The sequence below is a fragment of the Zonotrichia albicollis genome, chromosome 3 (genome assembly GCF_047830755.1).
Source record: "Zonotrichia albicollis isolate bZonAlb1 chromosome 3, bZonAlb1.hap1, whole genome shotgun sequence".
Lineage (NCBI taxonomy): Eukaryota > Metazoa > Chordata > Aves > Passeriformes > Passerellidae > Zonotrichia > Zonotrichia albicollis.
In genome coordinates, this window is record NC_133821.1 from 4,385,257 (window position 1) to 4,407,947 (window position 22,691).

Here is a 22,691-nt window from a genome sequence, read left to right on the forward strand (position 1 = left end):
TGTCCTACATCATCAGCATCACCTTTAGCCTTGTGCTGCTGATGCTGCTGAAGAGGCTGAAGGTTTCTGCTAAGTCTGGAGGATCCTGCAAAATCCTCCCCCCTGCTTTCGGCAAACAGGGAGCTCTGATTCCCCGAAAATTCAGCGCAAACAGGGAACTCCGGTTACACAACGCCTCGGGCGCCGTGACTCAGCCGGGCTGGCTCACGAGGAGCCCTGTGACCACAGGGAGGTGACTCGGGAACAGATGACATCGGCAAAAAGCCTCTTCCCACCCCGGCTGGGGCACATCGAGACCTCCAGGGCTGAGCTTGCTGGCCTGGGTGGATGTGGGGAGCCAGGGACAGGGATATTGTTCATTCCTGCAAAGTTTATGTCCCTTTTAATTGATCTTCACCACCAGCATAAGGCAGAGTCCTTGTATAGATTAAACATTAATAGTTTGATGTATTTTTATTGAAAATCTCTCCTTGGTTCCCATGCTCCATCCTGTCTTCCTGGGGTGTTTCCCCTCCTAATTCTTTAAGCAAACATCACCAGCTGTGCCCAAGGACATGCTCAGCTGCTCCCATCCTAAGGTAGGAAAGCTTTTCTTCATATGTGGCACATCAGAGAGGCAGAGAACAAACTTGTCCTGTGTCTTGTTTGACAAGACAAAGCTTTGTAGACCTGTGTGAATGTCATTGCCCAGCATGGCCAGACCTCTGTCCCCACTCTCCCAGCAATTTTTGGCTGCAGCTGCCCTGGAGTCAAAGGTGGAACTTTATCAGATCTGAATTTTCCTCCATGAATCTGACACGGGAACATTTTGAATCTATGGGAACTTGTTCTGTATTCTCTCTCTGCCCTGGCAAGGGATTTTGTTTTTCAGCTTTTGGGGCTGGGGCAGCTCCTCAGAGCTGTGTTCCCATCAATGTGGGGCTGGCTGGGGCAGCTGCTCCAGCCCCAGATAGTCCAGGAGGTTCCTTTTGGAATCACCTTAACTCCAGGGCACTTCTGCCATGTGCTTTCCATACAAGGTGCCATAGAATAATTTAGTTTGGAAAAGCTCTCTGAGATCATTGAATTCAACCATCCCCTGGCACTGCCAAGGCCACCACTGCCCCATGTCTCCATGCCACATCCTCATGGCTTTTCAATCCATCCAGGTGTGGGGACTCCATCACTGCCCCAGACAGCTGTGCCAGGGCTGGAGAACACTTCTGATTGAAATTATTCCTAATGTCCAATCTAAACCTCTCCAGGTACAACTAGATGTCATTTTCTGTTGTCTCGTCCCTGTTCCCTGGAAGCACAACCTGACCCTCCTGGCTGTCCCCTCCTGTCAGGGAGTTGTGCAGAGCCACAAGGTCCCTCCTGAGCCTCCTTTTCTCCAGGCTGAGCCCCTTTCCCAGCTCCCTCAGCCCCTCCTGGTGCTCGAGTCCCTTCCCCAGCTCCGTTCCCTTCTCTGGACACTCCCCAGCCTCTCAATGTCCTTCTTGTGAGGGTTCCAGAGCTGTCCCCAGCACTGGAGGTGCCCCAGCAGTGCCAGCACAGGGGACAGCACTGCCCTGGTCCTGCTGCCACCCCAGAGCTGTCACATCTCAGGTGCCTTTGTCCTTTTGGACCCTCCTGGCACTTGTCCAGCTGGGTCAGCTGTGCTCAGACACTTTGGAGTTGCCACTGTGATCTCTGTTGCCTTTATGGCTCACGCCTGACTTTGCTCCTGCCATGCCCCAACCAACCTCCAGGGAATTCAGGAGTTCTGGGAAATGCTCAGGACTCAGCTGCTCTGCCTGGTCACCTGATCCTGACCTCATCCTTCCACTTCTTGCTGAGGTTGTGCTTTTGAGCCACTCAGCTGCAATCTGTGTCCATCCATCCTGGCTTGTGACAGAAAGTGGGACCTGACTTCCCCTCTGTGCCCCTCTGGGTCACCCACTGCCCAGATGACAGATGTAAGATGGGAACATCTAAGGATGAGGACCTTATGCTTCAAAAAGAAACTCCCAGCTGGCTCCAGAGGAGAAAATCCACTGAAAAGAAGAAGTGAGAGAGAAGTGGGGACAGTGACGTGAGAATTTGCATCCAAAGTATTTTTCTGTGCATGTTGTACAGAGAGAAAGCAAAACCCCTGCTCTGTGACCTTTGCTTGTCTGCATGACCAGTGTGTCAGCCCCTTCCAAACACAGCAACTTTGCCATCCTGACTTTACTGGAACAGCTCTGGGCACAGCTTTTTGAGGAAGTGTTTCACCATTTGGCTTTTCTCTGCAGGCTCAGAGATTGGCCATGGCCCAGATCAGAGCCTGAACAAGGCAATCACATGAGCTCTTGGCTCCTCCTACACTCACCTGAGTCTTCCTTCCAACACAGAGCTGGGAAGGTGTTTTCCCAACGTTTCTGAACAAGGAATGGGGCTGTGTTTGCCCTTGTCTGTTCCAGGAGATCCCCATGTTCTCATTTGTGTCTGTGACTTCATCTCTTGATGCCTCCTGCTCACAGCATGAAACACCCATGGGGTGGGAAGGAGGGTTCCTTAGGCCCAAGCATTTGTTCTGTGTTGGTTTTGGATTGGAAAGGTGATACAGGGATGGACGCTCTGTCTGGTACAGGCAGAATTTGGCTTTGGGGAGAGACAATTTTCTCTGCAGGGTGATTTTTAGTTTCCTCTTGGCAGAAGGGAAACTGAGGCAGGAAGGCTCCATCCCATGGTGAGTCCAGCTGGAGAAAGCCACAGTGGTGGCCCATGGAGAGCCTTGCTGCAATGATTTCAATTTCACTGTGCTGCTGCAGAGCCAGAGGAGCTGCTGGCTCCCAGCAGGAAGGGAAACCTCCCAGGATTCTTCAGAAAAGGGCGTTTTTGGTGCTCCAGTGAAAGGTTATCTCAGTAGGCTCCGTGCCAGGCTCTGGTGACGTGGGCGGGTCTGTCACATGCCACCAGCAACCAGGGACCCATTTTCTCCTGGTAACCCTGTTTTTCCCTGCTCTCTGCTTTGTTTATACATGAGCCTCAGGGGGGAAATGGAAACAGGAGGAGAACTGGTGGGACTGGAAATAGGGGTCGTTCCTAAGGAGCTGGGGCAGGAAGGGCAGAGTGCCAGGAGGGATTTCTGATGTCAGCAGCAAGGGACCTGTGAGATGGGTACCTGGAACTGTTTGGGTTGTGGAAGAAACTGGAAGTACATTGGATTTAATTTTATTTTAATTTTAATTTTAATTATTTTAGAATTAAATTTTAATTAATTTTAATTTTAATTTTTATTTAAATTTTTCATTTTACTTTTAATTAAATTATAATTGAAATTTAACTAATTTCAATTTTAATTTCGATTTAATATCGATTTAATTTTAATTTTTTATTTAGAAAAAAAATGTGCAGGACAAGGGAGCCAACAGGGAGTTTCCTGGGGCAGAAGTAACATTCCTGTAAGAAGAGACACTCTGTGCCATTCATCTCAGCAGGATGAACCTTAGAAAGTCTCGGTTTGCTGGAGGAGGCCAGACCAGAGGGAAAACCTGTCTGGTTCAGGCTGCTCTGGTTTTTGATGCCATCTCGTGGTCCGGGAAGGTTTTACAAAGGGATGTGCAGAGCATATTTCCTCGGCTGAGCAGAAAACTGTGGACTTGGGCAGCTCCTGCTGTCTCTTCCCTGGCAGAATCGTGAAATCTGCCCCTGGCCCTGTCACTTTGAACAGGTTTCATTCCTGGGGGTGATTTCCATCACCTCATCCCATGTCTGTTTGGGAATTGCCATCCTGAATACCTTAAGGGAGCCGGGCTGTCTCATCCCATCTCATTTTAAGTTCTGAGGGCTGAAGCGAGGCTGGGAGAGCTGGGGGTGCTCACCTGGAGAAGAGAAGGATCCAGGGAGAGCTCAGAGCTCCTTCCAGGGCCTAAACGGGCTCCAGGAGAGCTGGAAAATTACTTGGGACAAGGGATGGAGGGTCAGGACACAGGGAATGGCTTCCCAGTGCCAGAGGGCAGGGATGGATGGGATATTGAGAAGGAATTGTTCCCTGAGAGGGTGGGGAGGCCCTGGCACAGGGTGCCCAGAAGAGGGATCCCAGCACAAAAAGACAAAACACATTCAGAGCCCGAAATTCCAGGGGTGAGTGCTCCAGGAGTGAAGAGGAAGCTGAGCACCATAAAACCTCCACATCCAAGAGGTTTCGTCCTGTGTTGCTGCAATCCTGATGATTGCCCAGGAGCAGCCCACGTTCTGTGGTGAGCAGCAGGAATCTCTGCACTGCTTGCTCAACATCTGCAGCTGCAGGGATTTGAGGCAGTGCCTCCAGGCTGGCACAGGCAAAGCTTCCAGCTAGGAACAGATCTTCCCAGGGATGCATAAAAGTGAGGAGCAAACGCTGTCCTGTCTGACTCTGGAGGTTTGGGAGAGGTTTTGTGTGTTGTTCTCCTCTGCTCTCACTGCTACAGGAGACTGTGGGGGTGAAAAAGCTTTTTTAGGTACTCAAATGAGCCAATCTCACTGGTATCTGTAAGAATTCCCAGTCTAGGGTGACAATCCCTGAGGGTTCAGAGAGACAGGGTGACAAAAAATTGAACATCTCCTGGACAGAAAAAAGAGTGGCAGTGTCTCTCCCTGGAGATCTCCCTTTTGGAGATGAGGATTGTGAAGGTTCCAGAGGGGAGCAAGACCCCAGCACAAGGACAAGCACAAAGGTGCTAAAGACTTATAAATTATCTGTAAAATATGAACAATTCACCAACTGAAGAGCAGCCTCCCAGATTTACACTGGAATTACCCCGAGGGGGGATGTGAGACCATCTCAAAGCAGCCACATGGGGCTGGAGCCAGCTCCAGGTTTTCTCCCATGGCTGATCTCCAAGGTGGCTCCACCCCTGCTGCCTCCCCAGGCACTTTCCAACCAGCCAAATCCTTCTGATAAATATAGCAGGAGAAAGGCAGCAGGTTTGGCTGGGGACAGGCAGAGGGAACTGGCTCTGGGACAGCTTTGTGGTCATTGCAACAGAGTCACGTGGGCGTGCTTAAACCAAGACCTAAGCCTGAAGTTATGCTGTCCTGGGACTTTGGAGAGACCTTGTGGTTTGGAGGGGAAGTTGGCAGCTGGGTGTTTTTCTCAGCTGATGGGGTAACAAGTCAGCTGGGTTGGAATGGGCTTTTTTTAGTTTTGAGGTGACTTTTCTCTCCGGGGAACGGGGTGGCAGATGTCCCAACACACGGCCGTGGTCATGGCACAGTCACGGAACCATGAATCATTTGAGTGAATTTAATGGAATGGAATGGAATAGAATAGAATATAAATAGAATAGAATAGAATAGAATAGAATAGAATAGAATAGAATAGAATAGAATAGAATAGAACAGAATAGAATAGAATGACATTATCTCCAGCAATGCCTGTGCTGAAGGAGTAGCTGCGATCTTCATTTCCCTCCTACTCCCCATTATTCCTCAATATTCTTCTTCCAGGGTCTTTTATTTATCTGCCAAGGCATCACTTGGCTGCAGGCATGGGGACAGAGGTTGTGACTCCTGACTGCAGCCTCCACTGTGCCAAGTCCCCAGGTCACCTGCCTTGGGATGGACCTCAGGGTCTGAGGGCTGACTAAACACCATTGGGTCTTCCAAGAGAGGCCTTGCTGCATTTTCCAAGCATCTGCAGCCTCTCCAAGGACTTGTACCTGGCAAACTCTATTTGCTGGTGCTTGCAAGGGCCATGAGCTCCTGGGACTGCCCCACTAAGGGTGGACATCGCCCATGGAAGTCCTCACACAGCAGCAGCTGTCCCATGGGACAGGCTGTGACACCAAGTGCCTCTTGACCCATCTGAGGGTTAAGGGATAGCCCTGAGCATTTCCAGCACCAAGCACAGCAAGGTCCTAACCCTGAACTGGCGCCCACCCAAGGCAACAAACACCACAAAAAGAGGGGATCCTCTCCTGGGAATTGCTGTGACTCTCCCAGCATTGTCTCCCCGTGTCCTTGAGCATCTCCCTGGCCGCCGTGGTGCTGAGCTGCACGTTCCAAGGTGAGCGAGCCTGGACGAACAATTGCCCCCCAAAACGACACTGGCGCCTGCTGGGGAAGCCCAGACTGCTGTTTGTGCCAGAAGACACACAAACATCTCAGAAAACAGCCCTGACCTCCTCCTCCTTCCCCCTTTTTCTGCTTATCTCTGCATCCCTGGGGTAACCCAGAGCAGAGATATTCTGGGAGCCCAGCGCTGCCGTTTCCTCCCAGCGCCGTTTCCTTCGGGGTCAGCGCCACCACCCTCTCCTGACAGGACCCCACGGGATGCCCACGGTCCCCTGGGATGCTCAGGGCTATCTCTGGGAGTACATCAGCCAGAGGAGGAGGAGGAAACCCTTCGACAGGAGCTGATGGTCCAGGAGCCGGGCAGGCTGGAGGGTGCTGAGCGAGGAAGAAAAACAGGAAGGTGGCTGCAGATAAGGAAAAGGACCTGGAAGAGGAATATTGAGGAATAATGGAGGGTAGAGAGGGGAATGAGGATCACAGCAGACGCTGTGCCGCGAGAGGAAGCTGCTGAAAGGAAAGCAGCCCAGAAATATCCTTCTCATTGTAATGGGGAAAGGATCTGATCCTCACAGCACAGGGGTGCTCAGCAGGTCTGTGTGCAAGGGTTGTCACACACCCACGGGGTCATACCTGAATGGGAAACTCCAAAAACCTGTGAGAAAATGGTAATTAGCCTGTTGTGAAGACTGCTAATTAATCTGTTAGTGGCCTGTTTCCCATTGTTCTCAAGCTACGTCAGGGAAGGTATAGGTTGGATATTAGGAAGAAATTTTTCACAGAAAGAATAATAAAGTACTGGAATGCTCTTCCCAGGGAGGTGGTAGAATCACCATCTCTGGGTATGGCACTTGGTGCTATGCTCTAGTTGAGGTGTTAGGGCATAGGTTGGACTCAATCTTAGAGGTCTCTGCCAACCTCATCATTCTGTGATTCTGTGATTCTGTTGTGAGACTGAACTTCGTGCATGCTGTCCCAAAAGAGAGATAGTCCTGGGGACAGGGACAGTTCTGGATGGGGCTCTGAGCAGCCTGGTCTAGTGGAAGGTGTCCCTGCCCATGGCAGGGGTTTGGAATCACGTCACCTTTAAGGTCCCTCCCAACCCAACCCATTCCATGACTGTCTGATTCTATGATTCCATGTTGCTATGACTCAGTGTGAACCAGTCCCTTGGATCCTGCTGGGCTGGAACAAACCAGAGAGAGGGGCTTGTGTCCATATCCCGGGTGTCTCCTGCCTCAGGTTCCCTGTGCAGATGCCCTGCTGTTTAATCTCAATGTGGCAGAACACAACAACTGCATTTTCTGGCTGATTTCTGCAGTCACCACCACTTTCTGCTGATCACTTCCATGTTCTCACCTTGGAGCAGGTCACACTTGTGGCACATGGAAATCTTGTCATTACTCCAAGACACTGCCTTTCTTCTCCATTTCCATGGATAAAACCCCAACCTACATCCATCCTGATCAGCCATAACCCATGGAGGAACCCTCCCCAAAACACAGATGGGTGCAATGGAGGCACACCCAACCTGGTGTTCCTTCAGAATCATTTCTCTGGGATCTCTTCCCCACAGGAGCCTGCTGGGAATGTCCTGATGGCCAAACTGTGCCGAGGGCTTGTTCAGCTCTGTGCTCACTGGTCAGTGTTAAAAGCAATGAGTGGCTAATTTAAAAGTGCAGACAAATTTAATTCCCTCCTGGATGGGAAGGATTATCCCTGTCTTGCCAAGGTAACTTGGCAGCAGTGAGGGGCTCATAGATGATAACCCCAGAAGGGAAGAGGTCAATCCTCCAGACACAGCAGAGGTTGAGGAGACCTCCACAGTGTCTGTGTCCCCTGGGATAAGATGGGATGCAGAACACCAACTCTGCTGCCAACAAGAGGTGGGAGCAGAGGAGCCTGGGCAGAATCATCCCCGTGACCTGATCCAGGAGCCATCACTGACAGTGCTGGGGATGGAAACTGAAATTCCAGCCTCAGAGTCACAAGCACACAGGGAACTTGACCAGGATGTGGTTGGTGGCACATCCTGGATATGAGAAAGTGGTGCCTGGAACAACCCTGATACAAAACTGTCACTAATTAGGGAAAAAAAGAAGGGCTCAGTGAGTTTTTGTGCATGAGCTGCAGAGAGGAGCATATAAAGAACATAAAAATAATGAAGTGAGAGATATATGTTGAATCGATGTGCTCTCTGGAGTCATCAGCACCAAAGAGACATGGACCTGTTGGAGTGAGCACCAAAGGAGGCCATGGAAATGCTCCAGGGCCTGGAGCCCCTCTGCTCTGGAGCCAGGCTGGGAGAGCTGGGGGTGCTCACCTGGAGAAGGATCCAGGGAGAGCTCAGAGCCCCTTCCAGGGCCTAAAGGGGCTCCAGGAAACCTGGAGAGGGACTGGGGATAAGGGATGGAGGGACAGGACACAGGGAATGGCTTCCCAGTGCCAGAGGGCAGGGATGGATGGGATATTGGGAAGGAATTGTTCCCTGTGAGGGTGGTGAGGCCCTGGCACAGGGTGCCCAGAGAAGCTGTGGCTGCCCCTGGATCCCTGGAAGTGTCCCATGCCAGGCTGGACAGGGCTTGGAGCAACCTCGGATAGTGGAAAGTTCCCTGGCCACGGCAGGGAGGTGGAACTGGATGAGCTTTTACGTCCTTTCCCACCCAAACCATTCATCCCTGAAAAACCTGATTTGAACAGAACCTGGCCTTGAACACTCCTAGAGATGGAGCAGCCACAGCAGCCTGTTCTAGGGCCTCACCACCTGCATTGCAAAAACTTATTCTCATATCTAATCTTAATTGACTCCCCTTTAGTTTAAAACCACCACCCCTTCTCCTCTCACAGCAGGCTCTGCTAAAAAGCTTCTCCCCATTTTTTATTCCACCACCTTCATCCATAAACCTCATTTCTTGGTCTAAGGCTGATGAGAGAGTCACTGCTGCAGATCATCCATGAGAAGCCCACTCCTCTCTGCCCCATGCCCAAGCTACAGAACATCCCTGCACATATTTTGGGATCCACTTTTACCTCAGGATTGTCCAGCTGGTGACTGACGATGGCTGGTGGGATGACTTCCCATTGTCTCTGAAGGCACTTTTGCAGTGTTCCACCACATGTCTCTGGAGTGACAGGGCTGTTGTGGGGGCTGATAACTGGATTAGCTCGAGCCAGAATTGCTTCTGCCTACAGTCAGCAGTGTCAGAACTCAGTGTATCCCTCTGGGTACCCAGAGTTTCCAAGGACCCCGCTGGGGGGTTCAGAGACCCTGGCATGCTGCCCAGAACACCTGGGCATTTGATTTTGACCCCTGGAGCAAGTTGCCAGCTTTGTATGAGGACCTGAAAGTCACAGAGGTATGATTGGTGTGATAATAAAATGATCACAGGGTGAAAATGTAGATTTTAGGATTTTTGGTATGGGGGTTATGGGGATAAGACGGAGGAACTTGGGTGTATCCCGCCTTTCTTCTTCTTCTTCTTGCTCTCTGTTTTCTGCAGTGATGTTGGCACTTTGAGATTGGCTTGGAATAGAAGTGCACTGTCTAACATAGGTGATAGGTATTGGGAATTAAGTGTAAATATGTTATATGTAATTTGTAGTATAAAAGGACAACACCACCTCGGGGACGGTCAGAGTGCCTGTGGCTGCCTTGCTGAGCAGATCTCAGCTGGGCAGAAAGAAAATTTTATAGATAAGAATTAATAAACAACCTCAAGACCAAAAAGTGAAGAGTCCAGACTCGTTCTTCAGTTGTGCAGGCCAAAACAGAGACATCCTGCACATCTCAGGGCAGCAATTATCAACAGCAACCTGAGAAGCAGGAGCTTGGATCATCCCCCACCATGTCAGCTCACAAAACCCAATAATCCCTTCTGCAGCTTGCCGCAGTGTGTCACCCCCCAGGGACCCCACTAACGAGCTGTGCTTGAGGAGCAGCCTCTCCCAGCAGATAGCAGCTCCCAGAGCAGCATCTCCCAGCAGATAGCAGGGAACAGGCAGCCTGGGAGCCACCAAGCTGATGGTGAAACCTCCATTAGTCACAGGAGCGTGGCCACCACCTCCCCATCCCAGCCACCAGAACCAGTCACAGCCCCAGGCAGACAAAACATCCACGTTTTCCTCTTCCCATGTGTTTTCCCCTCCATGTGCTCTGTGTCAGGAGTTGTCTGGTGCTCAGATAGGGCTGCCCCCGGGTTGTGGATCATAAATTGAAGGATTGTGTTGTCATCCAGCCTCATCCTTGGAAACATCAGCCTGGAAGGTCCGTAATGCAAATCCTTAAATGTTCATTGTGCAGGTCCTAACAGGCAAATCCATAACTGTCCTCCTTGGGGAGATAAAGCTGTTCCCATGCCAGCAAGGGGGACCTCAGCTTCCTCTTTGCTTCCAGAGCTGGCTCCTTTGGTTCATCACCTCCCCATGGTCTCAAGACAGCACTGCCAGACTCCTCACCTTGAAGTAAAACCAGGGCAGCATCTTCTTGGGCTTTCCTTGAAAGCAGCAGCCTGGAGGGAGGGATCATTTAATTTCTGTGTTTTTCACCCCAATACAAATGAAATGTGTTTCATTTGAAGCGGCTGCTATGGGCCAAGAAGACACCCAGACCTTTGGGAGAAAAGGGGCAAATGCCAAACTCGAGATAGGCATCAACTTGGAATAAATGTAGTGATTTCCAGAGCAAATTGAAACGAGGAAGAGCCTTTGAAATGAGGAAGAAATTCTTTATTGTAGGGGTGATGAGGTTGCCCAGGGGAGTTGTGGCCTCCCTGTCCCTGGAAGTGTTCCAGGCCAGGCTGGGAGTTGTGGGCTCCCAGTCCCTGGAATTGTTCAAGGATGGGGCTTGGAGCAACCTGGGACAGTGGAAGGCGTCCCTGCCCATGGAAGGGACTGGAATGACATGGTCTTTCAGGTCCCTTCCAACCTAAAACAATCTATGATTCTGTGAAATCACATCTGTATTTTTAGCTTGTCCTGCAGACCTCACTGGGACATGTTGCCCTGGCAAATGCTGCCAGCTCCACATCTCTATCACCAAGTTTTTTAGTGCCCTAAAATATTCCCATCACCCAGCTGCAGGTTTGGTTTTGTCCCCACAGCTCCTGCAGAACAAACTTTGCTGTTTCTTGGTGCCTCAGGACCACGGCATCAGGGGATGAACTTCCAGTCTTAAAGAATCATTCCCTACTTCTGCTCCCTCCACCTCCTCCAGATTAAGACAGGGCTTCAGGTTCTACCCTAAAAACCTGGATTGTAGGCCCAGAGCTTGAGAAAAGTGGCAACAGCAGAAACCCAGCAAGATGCAGCACACAGTGTTCACAACCACAGATGCAGTAGCTCTGTTGTGGTCTGATACAGCTGAGATATTTTCCACATTAATGTCTTTTCTGCTGTCTGGATTTTTCCCCTGCCCTGGGAAGGATCTATCTGCCTGACACCTAGGAGGGGTCAGACCCCTTGGGGTCCTGCTAGCCCAGCCACATCCTTGCAGAGGTTCTCCTCATGTGTACATACACCCATATGAATTAAGAGATGCTTTTGCAGGAAGGGTGTTTTTGGATCTTACCCAAGGAATTTAGGACTGGCTCTGCTGGGTCAGGAGGCTTTGGGTCTGACACAACTGCTCTGACAACACAAAATTCTCTTTTTCCTCTCCTTCTTCCATAGATGTGGGATCATGGGGTGGGTGGAGGATGGGCTGGGTGGGTGTTCATGCCCATGCACCTCCCCTCTCTCTCTCCCTCCCTCCCTCCTCCTCCTCCTCCTCCTCCTCCTCCCCATCACCCTCCCCACCCCCTTCCACTCTTCTCAGCCATGATAAACTCACTGATGGAAAAAATGTTGTCACACATATCTCACTTCCAGTGTGTGGGAGTCGCTGATAACGTCTCACAGATCTGGACAATAAAGACTCCTGACAGCTTTTGTGTCCATCCCAGGCACGGGGGGATAGTCCTGGATGAAGACCTCAATGATTGTGGGATTTGGGGAAGGGTCCTGCAAGCTGTGATCCTGGGGAGGAGGCTGGAGAGGGGAAAGGGCTCATCCAACCCTCGCCATTTGGGGTGCAAAGCCATTCCCTTGCACATTCCCCAAATTCCACCCTGCTCTGGGGCATCTCCAAACTGAGAGCCACGAGATTTTGGCTTCAGGTGGCTTTGCTGTTGTGCTGGGGAGCAGCCCAGCAGCTGCTCAGCACCGTGTTTGTTTTGGAGCGTCCCCATCAGCAGTGCTCCCTTGGCGGGGAGAGGGGGCTGTGCTGCTCCATCACTGCCCTTCTTCCACGTGGAGCTGATGAAAGAGCCCAGAGCAGCTTGCCAGGAGGGTGAAGTCATTTATTTATGCCTAGAAAAAAACGTGTACTTTATTGCACAGCCCCTGAGATGAGCCACTGAGCCACTGCCAGGTTTTTGTGCTGATGTGGAGAGCCGAGGTCAGCAGGGGCAGTGCCAGGGGCTGTGTTTATTCCCAGTCCCCTTTTCAGGATGTACGAACAGGACACCAATTTATTCATGGGAAAAAAGTGCCAGGTTTTGGTGGCAGAGGTTCATTTGACACAGAATCACACAATCATTTAGGCTGGAAAGGATTTCCAAGACCATTGAATCCAACCTCTGACTGATTTCCCACTTTGTCACCCCCAGAGCACTGAGGGCCACATCCAGTCATTTCTTAGACACCTCCAGGCATGGGGACTCCAAACACCCCTGAGCAACCCCTTCCAAAGCCTGACTACCTTTTCCATGGAGAAATTCCTCCTGGTGTCCAACCTGAGCCTCCCCTGGCACGGCTTGAGGCCATTCCCTCTGATTTTATAGCACTCCTAGTTTTTCAGTATCTATTTTCTCACTCTAGTTACAACAACTGAGAATGACTTTTGCAGAAAACTTTAGTTATTTCAAGCAAAAGAAAATCAGCTTTATACATTTTCCAACTGGAAGGAGACCCACCAGTTGTTTAGATTTCTGTCCCAATCCTCAGGGGCTGTAGATGTTCTCCCCAAAATTTCCCTTTCCCTCCAGAGCACTGGTCTCCAAAGTAAGCATGATGATCCATCAGAACAGGGGGTAAAATATTCTTTCTAACATAAAAAAATAATACAAAATTGAATTTATTTGAAGACCATTGCTGTGGGGAACTGTCTCTCTCCTTGGGCTCCCATGTCCCACAAGGCTTTTCCCTTCTGAAAGCTGTGTTGTAGAATATAGGAAGCCCAGTTTTCCCTGGATTTAGCCAAAAATATTTCACACTTTTCTGATCAAGCTATCTTTCTGGGGGAGACAAGAAAAGAGGGGCTGGTGTTAGCATTTTAAAAAGAATGAAGGTTTTGCATTCCACCTTGGAGAAAGTGCCAAAACAAGAGAAGGACACAAAAGTCCATCCCTATACCATTTCCATGGTAAATTTGTACCCAGCTCTGCTTGAGAGCACTCCAGACCCTGAGCTTTGGGTATGGGACACATTAATTTGTCTCCCTCCATCTGCCCTGATATTCTCCTTTGATGGCAAGGGGAATCTTCTAACCTTTTCTAGATGGATTTTCCAGATTGTCTGCCTGGGATATGAGAGGTTAAACCCCCCCAGTGTCATAATTCAGGACATCCCTCTGGCTGACCTGGATTGCCCAGACCCCTGCCAGGGGGCTCAGAGACCCTGGCACAGAGCCCAAGGCATCTGTGACTTTGACAATGACCCATGGAAAAAGTTACCAACTTTATATGAAGATATGCAAGCCATGAAAGTCTAAGTAGAATAATAACTAGTTTGTCACGGGGTGAAAAATAGATTTTTTGGGGTTTTTAGAACGGGGGTTCAGGGGGCAAGATGGAGGAATCTGGGCATGTCCAGCTTTTCTCCTTCTTCTTCTTGGCCTCCATCTTGTGCTGTGATGTTGGCACTTTTGGATTGGTTTAGAGTAGAAGCTCACTGTCTAACATAGGTGATAGGTATTGGGAAGTAATTGTAAATAATACACATGTAATTTTTGGTATAAAAAGATAATCCAAGGTGGTCAGTGTGCCGTGAACTGACATGCTGGACAAATCTCAGCGGGTCAGAAAGAAAATGTATTAGGTAAGAGCAAATAAACAACCTTGAGAATGAGAACTGAGGACTTCTGACTCCTTCTTCAACTGCTGGGCTGGGAAAAGAGACTTTCTGATGCATCTCAAGGTCATTCTAACCAGCTAAATCCCCGAGACCCCAGGAGCAAATCTGGGTGACAGCATCACCCCTGACTAGGCCGGGCTTTGGCACAGAGGTGCTTTCCCCCTCTCCTGCAGCTGATAGCCAGCTCCATCCTGCAGGGAGTGATTTTCCTGCTGCCAGCGAGCTCAGACACACACACAGACACATCCCTGTGCACACAGCCTCTCACAGGGCTCATTCAGGGGCTCCCCACCTCCTTTCCTTCTCAGGTCCGGCATCCCAGCCCCGGGATGTCACCCTGCCCCTGATAAGGCGCAGGGGCGGCTGTCAGAGGAAGGCTCCCAGTTGCTCCCGGCGCCAGGCTGGGTAGAGGCAGACGTGTCTAACTCTCTGAAGGGCCAAAAACAGATGACATCACCCCCTGGTCATGTCCATCCTCCCCCCAGAATCCCTATCACGCTTGGAGGAGTGAGGAGGAAGAGGGAAGGCAAAAGGGGAGGAGGCCGGGGAAAAGGAGGGAAGGCAAAGGCTGGAGCTGGAAGTTGGTTACTTTGGCAAAAAGACAAAGTTCTGCAAAACTTCACCGGCCAGACTTCAAAAAGGTGGAAAAAGTGGAGGCTCAGTTCTGGCAGGTCCTGTTATCAAGGGGAGCTTATCTCTCGATGGGGCTGATGGCTCCTGCGAGCCACAGTGGCTGCTAACCTCTGGCTGAGCTTCCCGAGGTCCCTGAGGAGCCAGAGTGTCACTCAACAATGGAAAGGACAAGCATCCAGGAGAGGGGACTGCCTGAAAGCATTGCCACCGTGTTTGCAGCCTGCAGAGCCACAGGAGCAAGGATGGGGTGTCCCAGCATGGAGCCCAGCAGGCCCTCACTTGCCTCAGTTCATGGTGGGGAGGAGTGAGGGGAGCTTTCCCTGCTCACAGTCCAGCCAGAGATGGGGCAGGTCTCCACTGGGGTCACTGGTTTTACTGGTTTCCTCCAGGGAAAGACTGGTGCCTCTGGGATGGAAAGCAGAGTGGGTTTAGGTTGAAGCCAGGTGTGCAGCTGGGGGTGGGAATTTTGCCCACCTCATTTTTTCCATGTCCTGAGTACCACACTGGGTGTTTTCCAGATATAAATCTTCCAGTTTTTCTCTTGAGATTTTCACACTCTTTCAAGCCAACTTTCAACTTACACCTCCTTCATCTCTATTTCTGCTCTCCTACACCACCTCCTTTCCACCTCACCATCTCCAAGGTGAGGAATTGCTTTGGGGGTCCTGCTCCAGAGCAAGCAACACAATGGGCAATTCCCCTTCCTTCAGTAAACAACAGTCCACAGTCAACAACTCTCACTCCTTGGTGAGGAGCTGCTGGAAGTGAACTTGGCCTTGGCTCATTCCCTCTCTTAATTCTACTCAGTAAATCAGTCTATGGCAGTGATACCCCTCGGATGATGTTGGGGTAGAGTTTGGAATCACTTGCACTATGGAAGTAAGATTTCACCTGGGAATGGCTCCGTGCAGGAGCAGGCCAGATGCAGAGCCTACCACATTCCCTGTGAGACCAAGTGAATTGTTTGAATTGTTTTCCCCATGGGGATTTCTCAGCCTTACCCACCTTTACCCCCTCACAGAGGTGGATCACAGAATCATGGAATGGTTTGGGTTGGAAGGAAGCTTTAAGTGTCATCTATACCAGCAGGCCTGCAATGAGCAGGGACACCTTCCAGGAGATCAGGTTGGATAACCTGAGTCGCACACCCAGGTTCACCTTGTTGCTATAGGAGAGGAAGAATGGAAGAGGTTCTACAGCAAGTTCTGTGAGAAATTTGATAAGAGGATCCATGTTTACCCCTGAAAGAATTTTCTACCAAGGTCATTGACATAGAAACCAAGAAAGAAAGAAGGATAAATAAGAGAAACCTGCAACTGCCCATTCCAATGAGCACTTTGTTTGTCTTTTATGACCACTGAGTAAAGTGAAAACTTATGAGTTTTGTTAGAATGTATAAAAAGCATGCATGCTATAATAAAATCAGTTTGAAGCCTTCTGAAAATGGAGTGTGTTGCTTTGTATTGTCTCCTTCTCAACTACAACAAGGAAGAGGAACTTCTGGAGGGAAAATCATACCTCTGTGTTGGATCCATCCCCTTGAAGAGGATGAATCCTGCTATGGCCTCTTCTGAGCAGAGCTAGAAATTGAGATTGTTAAAGGCAGTGACTGAGACAGAGGTGTAGGAATGGGTCAAAAGAGAGGTTTCATAACTTGGACCAGCCCAGCAGATCCCTCTCTTGCTGCCAGTCTGGAAGGACACCCCTTGCCCTACACCACTGTCACAGACATCTTTTATGAAAAATCCTTTCCTTATGATTTTTTCCTCCTGAGAAGCTAAGAGGCCTCAGGAACAAAATGTAAACAATGATTATCTGTTGCTGTGGAATGCAACAGGTGGATCTGTGAATGGTCTCATAGAGTTATTTCTAATTAATGGCCAATCACAGTCAGCTGGCTTGAACTCTTTGTCCGATACAGAAGCTTTTGTTATCATTCCTTATTTTTGTATTCTTAGCTAGCCTTCTGATGAAAACCTTTCTTCTATTCTTTTAGTATCGTTTTAATATAATATATATAATAAAATAATAAATCAAGCTTTCTGAAACATGGGGTCAGATTGTCATCTCTTCCCTCCTCCAAGAACCCCTGTGAACACGGTCACACACCACATCTGCCACCTTTGTGCAGACAATCTGGATCCCCCAGTGCACCTCCAGCACCATCAAGCCCCAAGTGCCAGGCAGGGAGCTCCATGTGAGGGGAATCATGGATCCAGCAGGACACAGCAAACCCAGAAGTTTATTGGTGGCAGACAAACCAAGCTCCACGTAGAGGTACAGAGATGTCTGAGGGCAGGCTCTGTGTACAGTTCTGGCTGCAGGATCACTGTGCTGGCACTCCTGGGGCTGTCACAGCCCCCTGGGGTGGCCGCTGTCACCGGCAGCAGCGCAGGCGGCCACTGCTGCAGCTCCCTTCCCAGCGCTCCATGTGGAAGCACAGCCTCCGGCAGTGGCCACGGCTGTTCCTGCACTGCTGCGTGTCTGAAAGGCCTCTGGCTGCTGGGGAAAGAGGAGAGGAGACCTGGTGAGGAGAGCTGGAACCTACTCAGAGCTCCAAAATCTACTGGGAACTCCACTGGTGTTGGTGGCTGAGTGTTGTAGTGTGTTTTTAAGTTTTTGTAATATTCTCTCGTGTTATGTATTGTTCCCCCCCCATTCTGTGAAGATGGTTTTGCTCTCCTTAAATTTCCCGCCGTAGCCCTGCTGGCAGTTATGTTACTATGGTTACCCCTGCCCTTGGTTTGTGTCAATTACCTACATTATATAGTTTCTTCTCCCTTTTATTCCCTTTTAAGTAAACTTTTCCTCTTCCCCGGGCCCAGTCAATCACCCCCCACACCTCCCAGTCTTCCAGAACTTTCATTTTACTGGGGGTTATGGTTGGCTGAGGTCCCGGGGCCCCTCCTTTAATTTGTACTTATTGGATTCACTATGTTGTTTGTTATGTTAAGCTCATCCCCCGACCTTCCCTAATTGGTTAATTTGTAAACCCCTCCTTTGGTTTCCACCTCCCTTTAAAACCCTTGTTTCCCCCCCCCCCCCCCCCCCCACTGTCTTTTGTCACTCCCGGTTGGTCCCTGGCCCCCCCAACGTCGGATTGCCAGAGGCATTAAACCCATTTGGACCCCGGGGAGTGTCCGACTCTTTTTCCTTCAACCAGCACAGCAGCTTTCGCCGATACCTCGTCCCTTGCAGGCACAGCCCGAGGCCACTGACGCCGAGGGGTGCCTGAAGCAGCCAGCTCTGGGGCTCTGCCACCGCGACTGACTCCCACCGACTGCAGTGGGCTGTTGGTCGCCCTCTCGGTAGCTGGACTTCAGGTTTTAGGCCGCGGACTACTGCAGCTGAGCAATGGGATGCTCTCAGCTGGCAGCAGGGAAATTCAGGTGTTTCCATGGTGAGGATCAGATGTGCTTGGGAGGAGCTTCTCCATCCAGCAAGCACTGGGAGTCTTCTAAAGACTGGCTTGGGTGAGACAGTCAGGTTTGGGTTGGCTGTGTTAGGTTGGATGAGTTAAGTGAGGCTGGACAGCATCAAAAGACAGAGAAGGGCCTTTTGGAACAGTTGTTTTACCTGTTGTTTCCTTTTGAGGTTTTTTGGCTTCTTGGTGTTTTGGGGTTTTTGTTTGTTTGGGTTTTTCAAATCTTTTGCTGTTTCGATTAAAAGGGCATGTGCTCCTCTTAAGACACAGCAGAAACACCAAATTTGGGGGTTCTGGAGGGTCCACCACCACTAGTGGGGTGGGCAAACCCTTCTCTCTCCCTTCATTGTCCCCAGGACATGGGTTAAATAAATGACGAGATAAACAGGCTAAGCAAGTAAATCTCCTCTTTTTGGTTATCAGGTTTGCCTTCTGCAAAAGTGATATCACCAAAGTCCTGCTAAGGTCACTACCTTACACCTGAATGAAACCCAAACCCCTGACATGTGTATTCAAGCAGACAGCAAAAATATACAGCAAAAATACCAAGTCATGGAATAAATTTCTATCAAACCAGAATTCCAGAAGAAAACAAACAAACAAAAAATTATCTGCCTTTCCCTCTTCTTTTCCCCCTGAAAGATAGTTTTGATTTTGTAGAATCAAAGATACACAGAATGATTTGTGTTGGAATGGACATTAAAGACCATCTACTTCCAACCTCCTGCCATGGGCAGGGACACCTCCCACTATCCCAGGCTGATCCAAGCCCCATCCAACCTTGCCCTGAACATTTCCAGGGATGGAGAGTCTACACCCTCTTTGGACAACCTGTGCCAGGGCCTCACCACCCTCACAGCCAAGAATTCCTTCCCAATAACTAATTTACACTTACCCTCCTTCAACTTAAGACCATTCCCCCTTGTCCTGTCCCTCCGTTCCTCATCCCAAGTCCCTCTCCAGCTCTTCTGGAGCCCCTTTAGGTCCTGGAAGGGGCTCTGAGCTCTCCCTGGATCCTTCTCCAGGTGAACACCCCCAGCTCTCCCAGCCTGGTTCCAGAGCAGAGGGGCTCCAGGCCCTGGAGCATTTCCATGGCTTCCTCTGGACTTGCTCCATCAGATTCTGATGCTGGGGATCCCAAATCTGGAGGCAGCTTTGCAGGTGGGATCTTATCAGAGCAGATCGGAGGGTGAAAATCACCTCCCTCAACCTTCTGGCCACACTTGCGTCTTCCTGCATTTGCTACATCTGTATTCCACTCATAGATAATTTAATGGGATTCTCCTTGTTTGGTGGAGGATGAGGCTTTGATCCTGGCCAGGAGCAAAGCTCAGGCTCCTGGCTTAGGCTCAGCATTTCTGGGTGAGTTTTGAGGGCACAGAGAGGAGGGGATGCACAATCCATGAACTCATGACAGCTGAATGCAGGAACTTCATGGAGACCATCCCAGGAGAAATTTTTTCCTTGGAAGCACAAGTTAGCTCAGCCTTGACCTGGGGGCCCTGTCTTGTCCTCTTCTACCTCAGAAGAGTAGGAACCTGCCTTTTCCCTGTCCACAGTCCTGCAGGAACCCCTGTGAGGATTTTGTCCTTACCCGGAGCGCCCTGGAGGAGGAGAATGACAAGGACTGCCAGGAGCAGCTGGAGAACCCTCATGGCTCGGTGTGGGTGGAGGTTCCACCCCCAGGAGGAGTGAAGGGCCCTAAAGAGAGGAATAAGAGGGAAATTCTGGATTTATAGAGGCCAGGGAGGGGGTTGTGTAATTTTCCTGGAGTGGAGGGAACTTTGTCAACCTCAGGTGCATTTCAACATGATGGCAAACAGTTGCACGGGGTGTGCCTGCTGTCAGTCACATCGTGTTACAGACAGAAAGGGGAAATAAAAGAAAAAAATAGAGGGAAAAAGACCAAAAGGTGAAGGGAAAATCAGGGTTTTGTTGACAATTACACTGAGCACTGGGGAGTCTGCTACTGCTTGCTGCTGGAGACAGGATGTTGGGACTGACCCAGTCTGGCTCTGTGTGTGTAGGCTTGAGCATGTGATGTTAAAATCCAGTCCAAGTGTTTGCAGTATCAAAATGTTGTGTTTTGGTTTGGTTTTGTGTTTTTTTTTTTTTTTTTATATTTCCAGCTCTCACCCTCTGTGTTTAGCACTGACACCATCAAGTATGAGAAAATCCAGAGTCTCATCCTCAGCACTCCCCAACACACAGAGCTGGCTTGGAAATAATGGGATCCTTAAAAAAATCATGGATCTGCTTCAATTTCTCAACTTCCAGGCTGCAGAGAGGATGCTTGCCAAGGTTTTGTTTACAGCTGCCAAGAAAAAAAGGCAATTTAATATTTTATTCATTTATGTACTCATTCAATGGGAAAGTTGGGATATCTCCCTGCAATGCTCAGGGGCATCAGGAAAGCAGGTGGATTGCAGCTCTCCCAGGGATCCTGGCAGGTTCTCAGGTTTGTACCAGTTCTCCAGGTCAGTTCCAGGAAATCAGTAGAGGTGAGACCTGCATTTCAACTTGGGAAAACAACACAAAGCAAACAATGAGCAGGAATGTCCCCCAGCCAAGAACAAATGGAGGAAGAGGAAATAGAAACTTTAGAAAGGTTTTTCCTACAGTGGTGATGCAGCAGAGGCCATCACCAACTCTTCCCTTTTCCCTTCAGAAGTCGCCTCAATGGATTTTTCTTTGCAGGCTGGATGCCAGGGGGCGCTGGACAATGCAAACCCCATGTCCTTCAGGCTGCTTGAACAGAACAAGGATGACCTTCATCAAACAGTGCAGATAAAGGGGCCTTCACCAGCTGGACTTTGGAGTAGGGAACACTGAGCTCTTAGGCAGGGTGAGCTGCAAACTGGCCAGGCACAGCCTGGGAAGGGAGATGGACCTTGGAACCCACCTGGGGGAGAGCTGGATGCAGGGATGTGTGTGAGCCTCTGGAAAAGGCAATAGCCCACCCTGTACCTCTGAGGACTGGCATCTCCAATTTGAGAGACGGTGGAGAGGGATTTTGTGAAATTATGGAATCATGGAATGGTTTGGATTGGAAGGGACCTAAAAGCCCATCCAGTTCCACCCCCTGCCATGAGCAGGGACACCTTCCACTATCTCAGGCTGCTCCAAGCCCTGTCCAACCTTGCCCTCTGCACTTCCAGAGATGGAACAGCCACAGCTTCTCTGGGTACCCTCTGCCAGGGCCTCACCACCCTCTCAGGGAAGAAGCTCCAAAGCAAAGAAAGCAATTTTAGGGAGAGCTCATCCAGCAGAAAGGAGACATCAGTCCTTGAGCTGCAGTCCAAGCAGGAAGGAACGTGTGGATGCTCCTGCGAGTTTCCCGCTCTGAGTGCGTGACATGCAGTGTCTGAACATGTGTGTGCAGATGGCTTGGGGCTCTCCAGAGAGGATGTGGAGCACGGGGCCAGGGTACCACGTGGCCACGGTGTTCCCAATGTTGGATGGCAAAGCTCCAGGTGTTTGTTTGTCTCCAGCTCAGCTGCTCTCCCATGCTGGGAGCAGCACCACTGCAGAGGGGGATTTGTGCCTGGAGCTGTTTGGATGCTGCAGGTTCCATGGAGACCAGGCTGCATCCTCCACACCACTACAAATGGGTTGAGCTGCAGAACGTGCCTTGGGAAAGAAATCCAGGACTATCCAGTACCAACAAAAAACAGATTTCCTCCAGAAATTAGGGGCAGGAAATCTCTGTCCCTTGGGCAACTTCTTGTACAACAGCTGGTCTGGCTCCCCTTGGCATGGTCCTGCTGCTGGGTTGGCCCCAGCCTCTGGTGAGCCCACTGGGGCTGGCCCAGCAGCCTCCCAGCCTCCCCTGCTCCCCAACCTGCCAGCAGATGTCTTTTTTCAGAGCTCACCATGCACAAAGGCTGATCTGTGCTCAGACACGTGGCACAGGAATGGGCTCCTGGGTGCTTGAGAGGTTTTGGGGCTGGGAGGAGTTGAATCAATCTATATCTGCTCCCTGGCCCCAAATGGGAGGGATGTTTCCACTGACTTCATTGCCTTCAGTCCAGGATCTGAGCAGGCTGATTTTTAAATGCATCTGGGATAAGTTTTTATTTTAAATGCATCCTTGGATAAGGTTTTGCCAGCAGGAGCAATTCCTGAGGTAAATGAAGCCTTTTTCCAGCTTGTGATGCCACCTCCTACTCCCAATCCCACTGACAGCATTTTGACAAACAAGCAAGCACTGATAGAACCCTGCAATTCAACCTGAATTCAACATGTGAAGAAATTATTGTGGGCTCAGCTCTGGGCTCAGCTCTGGGCTCAGCCCTAGCCCAGAAACCCTCCATGGCTCTCTTTCCAGACCACTCTTCATGGCCTTCTCAGAACTCTCTTCAACAGGTCCATGTCTGTCTCAGGTAGAGCCCCCAGAGCTGGACACTGCCAGAAATGACGGTTTTTGCCCCACAGAAAATGGTCAGAGCACACCTTGTGCAATCAACTTCTCCTTTCCAGTGCAGGACCACATCCAGGTGTGAATTATTGGTAATTCCTGGCGTGTGCC

At 50.2% G+C, this 22,691-nt stretch overlaps 1 protein-coding gene across 1 annotated transcript; it reads right to left on the reverse strand.

Moving 5' to 3' along the window:
* Window positions 1-16,962: 16,962 nt before the first annotated feature.
* Window positions 16,963-19,895, reverse strand: LOC141728667 (gallinacin-13-like). The gene is made up of 2 exons (XM_074538647.1): window positions 19,758-19,895; window positions 16,963-17,238 (listed from the first exon to the last, which is right to left on the reverse strand). The coding sequence occupies exons 1-2, from the start codon at window positions 19,816-19,818 to the stop codon at window positions 17,117-17,119; spliced, it is 183 nt and encodes a 60-aa protein (XP_074394748.1). The 5' UTR covers window positions 19,819-19,895; the 3' UTR covers window positions 16,963-17,116.
* Between the last annotated feature and the right edge of the window lie 2,796 nt (window positions 19,896-22,691).